At 44.0% G+C, this 11,936-nt stretch overlaps 1 protein-coding gene across 1 annotated transcript in view; it reads right to left on the bottom strand.

Moving 5' to 3' along the window:
- Positions 1-11,473, bottom strand: part of MMD (monocyte to macrophage differentiation-associated) — a 42,034-nt gene extending 30,561 nt beyond the window's left edge. Inside the window, exon 1 of the mRNA XM_010002765.1 lies at positions 11,193-11,473. Coding sequence (XP_010001067.1) covers positions 11,193-11,473 — 281 coding nt within the window. The remainder of the gene's footprint in view (positions 1-11,192) is intronic.
- Between the last annotated feature and the right edge of the window lie 463 nt (positions 11,474-11,936).

Genomic DNA, 11,936 nt, shown 5'->3' on the forward strand with positions numbered 1-11,936 from the left:
GGAAAGAGGAAAGCTCTGAAATCAGCACCTCCTAACCTCATGCTGTTCTTACTGTCATTTCCATTTAGTGCATTTTCTTCCATTTTGCTTGTATCATTCCATCATCAGTTTAGACACAGCCCATGGAAGCCTTGCAAAGACGCAGATATATCGCAGACATGTGCATGTGTCCATATGTTTGTATATACATAGATGGAGAGACAGGTCACCCATGGTTTGCCATCTAGATTTGGCTGCAGAAGTGCTAGAGAGGGGAGTAAAGACTGGGGTGATTTATACAAGCTGAAGGTCTGTCTATATGTTGCAACATACCTCATGCAACGTAAACATGGCCTTGCATCATAAACCACAGGCTGGAGCCAAGAAAAAGCTCAGCTGGAGAAGTCACAGAATGAGGAGAGCACAAGCCTGTTCAGGTAAGAGAGCTCTATATCTAAAAACATGTCCTAACATATTCACAAGAGGAGGACAGGTATTTTTGAAGCTAATTTTTTTTTTCCCCTGCAACTCCCCAATCCTCTGAGCTCATTAAAATGAAGACACACTAATTTCCAGGAGTGGCCAAGAGGGAAAGGTCAAGGAAGGACTTCTTTGTAATGTTGATTCTCCAATTCCAGTGAGAAGAACAGTGGGGTTTTCATTAAGCTACTGTCAAATGATAAATTACTGCACTGTCAAAAGAAATAGAACTGCTATTACCTTATATGCAAAAGGTAGTGAAATAAAAGAGCTGGTGATTTATAGCTTGTGTACAAGTCTGCCTTCTGTGATGCACAGGTCATTTTATAGGTCTGCCAGAAATGAGATCTCTGATTGACAAAAACAAGGGTCCTGTTACGAGCAGCTGGCCCTGGCTGGGCGAGGAGCAACCAGAGCTGCTCTATCAGCAGCATTACACATCCCCTCTGCCCCAGAGGTTTTGTAGGGGTTACACCCACAGGATCCCAGGCTACTCAGAGAATGTGGTGCTTAGATAGATACTAAAGTATTTAAAAGAAACAGAGAAACTATTTTTGTTATTGTTATTGTCAAACCCTAATAATGCAAGAAAGCCCTGGGAGCCCAGTGAAATCTCTGCTGAACAGGATGCTCAATCTCATAGGAAGGGATCTGAGTTGGAAGTCCAGAGCTCTTGCTTGCTACTTTGCAGTTTGTATTTAATGGATAGACATCAGAGGAAGATTGTCTGATTTGTCAGTCAAATTTGTCTGATTAGACAAATTATTTTAGTTAAAATTGAAACAAATACTTTATTTCCTTCATCCCTTCCCTGCTGAAAAATGCTGTCTGTGCACTATGAACATCCTGACTGATGACTGAAAAAAAGCACATTGCTGGAGGCCCTCAAAAGGAAAACAAAGTGATGTGTCTCCCAGGTGCACACTCTAATGACATGGGTTCTGAGTGTTCATGACTGTAACTGCCTTTCCTGCTCAGGAAAGCTTTCCTCAAATCCATGAGTTGGTCTGAGGACCAAGATGCTATCTTTTAACAGTTAATTAGCTGAAGCAATTAGTGGTCATGTTGTTGTACAAAGAGCAACAAAAGCAGTATGAAAAGCAACAGCTGCTCGACCTGAAACCAGAGCTGGGTGGCAGAAGCGCTTGGGCAGCACATCCGGCAGCCAAATCACTCCTTGACACAGGCTCTGGAGCATGGCAGCCAAATGTTAATCGTGGTTGTACCCATGCAAATCTGGACCTTCTCTCCTGCCTTGCACTTATGTCACCCCTGGGTATTTCCCCTGAAATCCCATTGAATTACCCTGATTAACCTCCTGTCCACAGCAGGGAAATGGAGAGCGCAGCACAGCCCATCAGCTTCAGAGCCAGGCCAGGTTCACACCCGGGTCCCAGGCAGCAGAATCCAGCCCTTGCAAATCCAAAAACAGGAGCATGGAAACACCAATGATTTGTGGGGAGACACAAAATGCACATGGTGGGAGCTGTACCTGTATCCCAGAACATGGTTTTTGTCATGATGCTCAAGACAGTGATTGCTTTATGCAGTTTACTGTCAAATCATCTGCTCTGTCCCATGAGCTTCCAAGAGGAAAGAAAGGGAGATCTGAGGTGAGTTGAAGGATGAGAATCAAGCTGGAGTGACTTAAGGAATTCAAGATACTGTAACACAGGGTTAAGTAAAAAGCACCTGCAATTTTTATACAACAGCCTGTAATTACACGCACCAAGACATGTCTCTGCATGTGTAGGTGAATGCATGCTTCATACACTAATATGGGTATAACAACCAAAAAGCTGATCTAGTTGCTGTTCTTTCTATATTCTCTTTTATTAGGAGATAAGTGTTATGATAGTTTCAATTTTTTAAATCCATGATAAAACATTGAAGTGTTTCCTGACTTTGCCACATGCCCCTTGCAGAGCCTGTGCTGTGCTAGCAGCCAGGGCTGTACCTACAAACCTATTTCTCCCTCTGAAGTGTGGCAGCCTTGCCATGCTCCTGTCCTCTGGGGCACTCACTGTCCCCACCCTAGGTTAAAGCCACAGTCAGGCACACTGAGTTTTAAGCCCAAAGTGGCCCTTTGAACTCAGAGCTTATCTGAGGCCTGGCTGTCTTCTGGCAGGCTATTCTGCAGGTTTGAGATGGATGTGATCTGGCTGACAGAGGCTGATCTGCTAAGGCAGAAAAGCTGTTGCCTTGTAGGAGCAGAGCTAATCTGACAAGGCAGCACTGAATCAAACCAGAGCAGCAAAATGCTTCTTACCCGAGAGGATGCTTTCAGGCCCTGCACTGAGCAGGGTGGGGTGGCAGGAAGCTGCCCATGCTTGCAGCACCCTCACGCTCTGCTCCCACCCAGAGCTGTGCCATGGGCAGCACCCTCTGGGCTGACCCCTCTTGGACAGACATGGCTGCAGCCCCAGCGAGGACAGACGCATGTCCTGGCCTCTGAACACCTGCAGGTGGCTGCTGAGACCCAGCTTCCACTCCACCCCCTCTGCACAGGGTAGGGAGTACCTGCAGATCAAAGGGTGCCCTCTGCATCACAGACAAGCAAGTGCTGCCAAACACCTGCCTGGAAAGCAAGTACTAGCAAAAAGCTGGACCTGGTCCAGTCCAGGTGAGAGCGAGACTTTGCTAAGTGTAGAACAGAGAGATGCTTCATCCTTGTGTGAAGAGGGCACAGCCCAGCCTTAAGTAATTTTCTTTCATCCTTTTTCTCCAGTAAGCATTCCTTGACTTCTACTCTTGAAAATGAGCTGGCTTCTTCACCGCCTGCCACCCCAGGTTACCCGGGGCACTTCCTGGCAGGGAGGGCACAGACAGGCAGTCACAACCTCATCCCAAGCAGCTGCTCACAAAACAGGAAACGTGGCCCTGATGTGACTGTGCTTTGAAGCTCTGCCCATGGGACAGGCTCGGTAACCTTTGGGCGAAGCTTGAACTGGTACTGCTCACCTTCCGGGGCTGGAACCTTTCTGTGCCCTCTTGCTGCAAACACTGCTGCCTGCTGACACAGCAAACAGTGAAAGAAGACCACACAATCACCTAAGCAGATGTAGTAGGCAAATAATTTTGTTTGGAAAAGGAGAAGAGCAGCAAGTCTATCTGCAAAACTGTTTCCCATTAGCCAGCCTGTGATTGTATCTTACATCCTCCTAATGGCAGTTTAACCATCACCCCGAGAGGCAGCTTGACTGGTACAGTACTGGGAACATAACATCACAAGAGGAGGGAAACCCCAGGATCTGCCACATGGCAAAGCTGGGAAGACAAAGTCAGTTGGAGAGAAACAAAAAGGATCCTTTGTCCCTTTGACTCTATAGAGGTGATAACAGGAGAGCAGCATGTGTCCTCCCATGCCAAATAACCAAACAAGAAGTCTGTGAAAAAACAAAGTCTTGAGAACTATGAGCCTTATCTTCTCCTCCAGTTTAAGCTCCCACTTGTCCAAATGGATTGGTAAAAAACATCCATCCTCCCAAGGAACCCTTAAACACCAGCATATTTTGGAAATATATGTCCCATTGACATGGTGTTAACACTTCACAATTATTTTTTCCATACCAGAACAAGTTAAGGTAGGAGTCTCTGTGCTGGCTATGTGGATCTAGTGCCCTTTTTTTCTGGGGGTGAATACCTTGACTCACACTTCAAATAGGTTCCCTTGTTTATCAAACTTACAGTATTTCAGTAGGTATTTGTTTTTATGAATGCTTTCCCTGTCTGCGTCACAACATCATTCTTTCCAGCCAGCCTTTTCCTCAGATGTTCAGAGTTAGTGTTGGGATCCCTGCCAGCTCTTCTTCCCAAAACAAACACAGAGCATCCTGATGCCAAAGATTTGCCTTCAATTCAATACCCCAGGGACCAAACACTTGGCTTCACCAGCACTGCCCCGATTTTCAATTCTGCAGAGGTGTATAAATAAAAATGCAGATTTATAGAGCCTTGTCTGCCCTAGAAAAGACTTCATGGCATGTCCCTGCAAGCTGTCTCTCTCCATCAACTGTAAACAGAGCTTCAATTAATTATGGAGGTTATTTGCCAAGATAGTACACATAGTTTCAGCAGGCAAAATAAGGCTTATTGTCAAATTACTTTTTCTTGGTGTAGTCATGTCTGCATTGGAGGGTTTTTTAGTAATAAACCTACTCATCCATTATTAAATCTCCTTAGATTCAGAGTAAACCTGGTCTAAAACTAATGCCCTGAAAAGCAGTAAGATACTATTTCCATTTCAGTAAAAAAGCTTTTCTTGTCTCTCCAGTGTCCCTAGGTTCCCCAAGTGTTGCCTGGAGGGCTGGGAATTGCAGAGCTGTTGGTGACTGATGAGAAATGATTTGATAGAAATGTTGCCACAAGCCATAGCAACCCACACCCCTGCAGTGTGGATCTTTCTGAAATTCAGACAGATCCTTCCTCTCTAAGGGACATGTCCTTCAGGCTCAGGACAGGTGAAGTGCATGTCCTGCAGCAAGCCTCAGCTGCTGCTGTCTCCTCTTCTTTTGGAAGGAAAACAAGTAGGCTTCCTCTTTTTGAGGAAATAAGTATGTGGCTTATGTCAAGTCTGTGCTTAATGTGCTCCTGAGAGGGAAAGAACATGCAGAGAATAGGAAATAAATCACCTCTAATAAGCATATTAATGTGCTTCCAACAAGTACTGTCTTTCTTCTGGTTTTGAGGGGGTAGGAGGTACAATTGCTATACCCAATGAACATGACAGGTGGAGACATTAAATCAAGTGCTGCTACTCATGCATCTTTTTTCTATCCACATTTCTTATGCTTATTACATTTGATTTATGAATTTCCAGTTTCCAGCAATAAACTTGAAGTGATTCACTTTAATCCCTCAAAACTTCAGGGGCTCTGTTGCTTGTAGAAGGCATACATGGAAAGAAATGCCTAACTCCTGCCTCCCTACCTCTTTCTTGAGGAGTTTAGTCCAGAATTGGCTGGAATTTGTGTATCTATTTTAATTTAAAAGTGATTAGACTAAGACAAGAATGTGAAAAAATCTACCTAATGAAAATAATTGAAATATTAATGATTGTGGCACTACAAATAGAGGTGGATGCTAAGCCTGTATTCTCTGCTTATGCTAAAGTCAATAGCAGTTAAGTTCAGTGTATTCTTAGGGTAATAAAGAGCTATCCTGTGGGCCCAATAAACTTAAATATTGAAGGAGTGTGAAATGCGGGACCTTAAACAACATGTCCAAGTCTCCTATGCACTCAGGAAGAGACACAAACATCTAAGCATTCATAATTAACAAAATGTCTTTAGCACTGCCCGTGAAAGGAGCTCATGTTCCTTCATAAATATTAATTAAATCAACCCAACACCCCCATTGCATAACCATTACTACTGCCATTAACAGATGGAGAAACTAGGGCACAGTCTCATTGCCCACACAGAGCATCTGCTGCAGATCTGGAAAGGAACTGATCTGCAGCCTGGCCTGAGTGATCAGATGCTGGATTCAGGTGCCTCATGACAAGTATTTGCCTCCAAAAACTGCATCCAGATTGTCATGTTAGGTTGAAAATGCCTCTTTGAAAAGTTAATGTCAAATGTTGTCATTATTAGAGAGGGAAACTAAGGAGCAACATCTCCAAGGTAACCAGCACATGGGAGAGGGAGAAAGTAAGGAGACAAAACCAGGAGGTAGAACAGACACCAGACATGGCATCCATTCTTATTTCCCCATTTTTTATATTTCTGCTATGATTTTCTTTTGTTAAGTTAGGTAGCTTTCTGCTGTGAATGTCAGAGCATTTTATTTATAAACTATTAACTTAGCTTTCTTTGTCACCCAAGCAAGAAGGACCAAATCTCCACCTCTCAGTCCTTCCAGTTGTCCCAGGAATCCACCCACTTTCCTCCTGGGCAGCAGCAACCACCAGCAGACCTCATCCTCATCCTTCACACCTTCCACTTGTGTACCCCTGCTACAGCTCTGGCTGCTGTGTTGTCATCCAGTATTGGCTCATGGCTGGAAGCACATTATTCTCAACCACACAATATATAAATTCTTATCTCTTGGCATTCCCACCAAAGCATCAACATAACACAACCTGAATGGCTGATAACACAAGGTGACATGGTTCTAGGCAGTAAAAACTACTCTTAAGTTCTTCTTACAGCCAAGGGGTTTGATTTGGACCTGTTACTGTGCTTCTATGCTTAGCACTACCAGAGGATGAACACTTGCACCATAAGAATAATGTGATAATAAAAAAAAATGAGAGAAGATCTATTCCTTCTCAAATTAAAAAAATTTACAAGGGGGAAGAATTATCCCTTGTGAATATAGGTTAGACTGTCTAGACTAATCCTCAACTCTTATGTAGTGGCTCTTTACGGACTTAAAAATCTGAAGGCTTAAGACAGTGTATCTGCAGTGGAACAGGCTCACAAGAAAGATATTTTCATTGAATATAATGATATGTTGGACTTAAATTCACGTTGGAGACATCTAGAAATACAGTGGGATTTTTTCCTGTTTCTGTTAAACCCTTTTATTAAAGGCTTTACAGAAGCAGTAACATGTAACTCCGAAAGGGCACTAAAGCCAATTGAAAGCCAGCCAGTGCAGACTGAATTCCTGTTTCCTGCACAACAGCAATAAATCCTCCCACCACTCAGTCCCGTTCTAACCACAGAGTTACAGATTGTCACGCTGCCATGATGACCATACATCACTCAAAGCAAATCTCTAAGGCTCTGTGTCCGTGGTTGCCCCAGATTTACCAGTGCTCATTCATCAACTTCCCTACTCTGGCCATTTTTGGTTGGAGTATATTTTATTTTGCTCGCTTTGAAACGACTGGGTTAGTTCATAGAGTGAAATTCAAGTGCAGCCCCTGGGTGCCACCTGTGTAGTAACTCCATTATGAACTGCAGGAGCATCTAAGAGAAATACGAGTACAGAAGGTAGAAGAGCAGAGAGAATTAATGGGGAGCAGACACACATGGAGAGAAGCACAATGGAAACAGGAGGTGCCCAAGGATGCCCCATAGGCCAAGGGCAGAATTGCAAGCAGAGCATATTTCCTAAATCCTTACCTATCCATCCAATGCTCTCCTTCCACTTGTGTACCCCTGCTACAGCTCTGGCTGCTGTGTTGTCATCCAGTATTGGCTCATGGCTGGAAGCACATTATTCTCAACCACACAATATATAAATTCTTATCTCTTGGCATTCCCACCAAAGCATCAACATAACACAACCTGAATGGCTGATAACACAAGGTGACATGGTTCTAGGCAGTAAAAACTACTCTTAAGTTCTTCTTACAGCCAAGGGGTTTGATTTGGACCTGTTACTGTGCTTCTATGCTTAGCACTACCAGAGGATGAACACTTGCACCATAAGAATAATGTGATAATAAAAAAAATGAGAGAAGATCTATTCCTTCTCAAATTAAAAAAAATTTACAAGGGGGAAGAATTATCCCTTGTGAATATAGGTTAGACTGTCTAGACTAATCCTCAACTCATATGTAGTGGCTCTTTACGGACTTAAAAATCTGAAGGCTTAAGACAGTGTATCTGCAGTGGAACAGGCTCACAAGAAAGATATTTTCATTGAATATAATGATATGTTGGACTTAAATTCACGTTGGAGACATCTAGAAATACAGTGGGATTTTTTCCTGTTTCTGTTAAACCCTTTTATTAAAGGCTTTACAGAAGCAGTAACATGTAACTCCGAAAGGGCACTAAAGCCAATTGAAAGCCAGCCAGTGCAGACTGAATTCCTGTTTCCTGCACAACAGCAATAAATCCTCCCACCACTCAGTCCCGTTCTAACCACAGAGTTACAGATTGTCACGCTGCCATGATGACCATACATCACTCAAAGCAAATCTCTAAGGCTCTGTGTCCGTGGTTGCCCCAGATTTACCAGTGCTCATTCATCAACTTCCCTACTCTGGCCATTTTTGGTTGGAGTATATTTTATTTTGCTCGCTTTGAAACGACTGGGTTAGTTCATAGAGTGAAATTCAAGTGCAGCCCCTGGGTGCCACCTGTGTAGTAACTCCATTATGAACTGCAGGAGCATCTAAGAGAAATACGAGTACAGAAGGTAGAAGAGCAGAGAGAATTAATGGGGAGCAGACACACATGGAGAGAAGCACAATGGAAACAGGAGGTGCCCAAGGATGCCCCATAGGCCAAGGGCAGAATTGCAAGCAGAGCATATTTCCTAAATCCTTACCTATCCATCCAATGCTCTCCTCAAAGCTTCTGAAAAAAATGTTAAGTTTTACCAACATCTTATTCATTTGCAAATGGCACTTACTCCACAAACACACATCTTAAGTAGGTAGAGTCAAGATTAAGCCAGGCAGAAATCCATGATTAATCAATGATCCATGATCATTCATCAACAGTGATGGAAGGGCCAGAGAGTGTGTGCAGAGAGCTCTGGAGTGCTGCTGTCTGCAGCAGGACAGCCCAGGCCCTGCCAGCTGAGGGCCAGAGCTCACAAGATGCTGGTCTCTCAAGGGGCTGTTTCACCCTCTGCATGGCTCACTTTGGAATGGCCATCAGCAAAGCCTGTTTTCAGGATGCTTAGTATACCCTGTGAACTCCAGCCAGGGATACACACCTCACACCACACCATTTAGGGAAAATAGCTGCCCTGCTAGGAGAACATCCTCACCCATTTTCTTGCAGTGGCATGCAAAGGATGTGGCAGAGGACTGCAAGCACTCCAGGGACCAGAGAGCTCTCTCACTGCTTTAATACACCAATACTGTTCTAATATAGACAAAACTAAGAAAGCCATTTTATTCCCACTGGGAAGGCAAAGTCCTGATGTCCTTTAGTCTTTCATTTTCTGGAAGGGGATTTTACAGAATAGAAATAACCACCATTAGAAATACTATCAGGAGGAATGTGCAATTTGCTGCTTTTACCTCCACGTTTCAGGGCAGAGTCCATCAACTCTACACAACTGATAAATTTCTTTACAAGTCCGTAGTGTGCTCCTAGAAACTGCTCCCCTGCCTGCAGCCTACCTGGGCATTGCCAAAATCAACACATTTTGCCATTGAGTTTCAAGGAGCCAAGAGTTTGTGGCTGGTGCACACAAAATATTTTCTGATAGAAAAATCTTTGTATCTGGAGAATTCCAGCTATCTAGAAGTAGTTATTAACACAGCCTTGAAAGTCTCTATCTCTGCATGTATTACTTACAAAAACAAACACAGTGGCAAAGATACAGCAGACCTGTCATGGTATCATTACATTATTTGCATGATCTTCCTCAAAGAACCACAGAGCTTTTCTGATGGCTTGCAATCTATATGAAATCCACCATCAACTAAGAAAACAGCTATGCCATACTCTGATATTTTTGAGCTCTTTTTAGTGCACACCCCTCACCCCCAAGGTCTTCTTAGCAAAGACTATTATTTCTGATCCCTAACACCAAGGATCCCTTATCACCAAGACAGCTCGTAGCATGTTAGATGATATATGAACACACAAAAAGCTTTAAAGAGCTTACAAGCTGAAGATAAGGCACATAAGGAGAGCCCAAGGAAAGATATCACTGACCTGAATGGGTGACAGTGACCATAACACACCAGCAGCTTAGTCACTGCCAGGTTTTGCCAAAGCAGCTACAACTTGCAGTTAACCAACTGCACTTTTTCAGTGCTAAATAACCAAAACAAGACATTCAGCATCATTGTTTTGGTATGGTATGTGGCAGAGGATCATGCCACCAACATTTGATTTATTTCCGGGTTCATCACATCAAGGGTTTTACCCAAGCCCCCAGCTCTCAGGACCATTCTTTCCAGTTCTGGCTTCCTTCCCAAACCAGGTGTATCTGTAACTCACAGGGGTGCAAAGGACAGCTTGAAAACAAAACGTGGGTTCACCCTCAAGAATTTAGAAACCTAAAGGAAAAAACACTAACCATTCACTCTAGCTGTTTTTTTTAAAATACAAAGATACTCCACATATGGAGATTTCTTTGCCAGTGTCAGGATGCTCTGCAGGCTGAAACACGTTGTATCCTGTCAGGGGATTTGTGCAGGTCAGGGGGTACTTTGCCCCTGAAGAGCAGAGCTTGTGATCTACCTATGGAAAATAAGTGCCAAGACAGGCTTGGCACTTCCCCCTGGGAAGCTTACAGACAACATGGAAAGTATTAAATTCTGATGGGAGCAGCAGCTGGCTTCTATCAGAAAGGCACTACCTCTATCTTTTTTAAGCCCTTAGCATTTCTTTTCTCACTGGAGAGAGACAACCTACCAAGGTCATTCGCGCTCTGCTGGCTGAGGAAGATGTGCCGAGGCTGCAGAGCAGCACAGCTCAGCCCAGCCTGTCAGGGTGGGATGCTTTGAAAAAACACTGTGTTCCTGCAAAAATAACAGCACCAAGCATGACTTGAGATTACACCAAGGCCCTTCTTCAGAGCCTGAGTGGATAACAGCGTCACTGCTTCCAACTGCCAGTGGACTGTAAGGCAGCAGCAGCGTAAATAGGAATTAGACTCTTTATGGATGGCAGGCAGGACTGCAAGCCTGTAGCAGTGCAGAACACAGCTGAACATAAAACGACCCCTCGGCCGTGGCACCATATCAAATAAATCAGCTTCTCAACTTACCTTGTGAACACGTTATCCTTTTGCAAACGGAGAGTAAACATAGCAGAGGAGGCAAGCTAATCAGCAGAAACCAGAGCTCCCAGGCAGGGTCCCCTTACACAACAGTAGTCCTTTTCCCTGGCAGGTCGGAGGGGTTTTCGTAGTTGGAGACGAGCCCCTTTGCCCAGCGGGTGCCTGGGGAGCCCTGCTGCATCACCACCAGCCGGATGGGGGGCTGGGTGCCTGCAGGGATCTCAGGAGCATATTCCTTGCTGGGATCCTTCCCCCTGCAGTCATAGAGCACGCAGGAGATCAGGAAGACCAGAAGCAAAATAACATAACTAGACACCAGAATGATGAGATTCAAGGTAACAGGGTCAATCTCCAAATAAAAATCCATTTGGTCCCATACTATTGAGTGCAAACCCAGAGAATGAAGTTTCATGTGCACCAGTGAGTGCCTGCAAACTGGTCAGAATAGATGTATTGGCTTTGTGGTAAAAATACATTAATCCCCAGGTCTCCTGTAGCAATGGATTTCCCTGAACAGGATGATTAAAGCAGCTCAGTTTAATAACTTAAGCTCCTTCTTTTAATGTCACATTGCCTACGGTGGCAGAAGCTAAATTTGAATGCTATATTGACAGGAAAACATCCCCCTTGCTCAGGGACTCTCTCTTTCCTTGACCAGCTAGTACCAAACTGGGTCTTCTCTAACAGCATCTTGTAGAACCTCCCATCTACAAGTAGGTTTGGGCTGGTGGGCTCAAAAAATTGAGCTGTCTAATTAGTAAATGAATACAGAGATAAATTAAGTAATTTCCAAGGTAACTTCTCTTGAAATGTAATTATCCTGATTCTGA

This window comes from Chaetura pelagica, unplaced genomic scaffold (assembly GCF_000747805.2).
Source record: "Chaetura pelagica isolate M959 unplaced genomic scaffold, ChaPel_1.0 scaffold47, whole genome shotgun sequence".
NCBI classification, from domain to species: Eukaryota; Metazoa; Chordata; class Aves; order Apodiformes; family Apodidae; genus Chaetura; species Chaetura pelagica.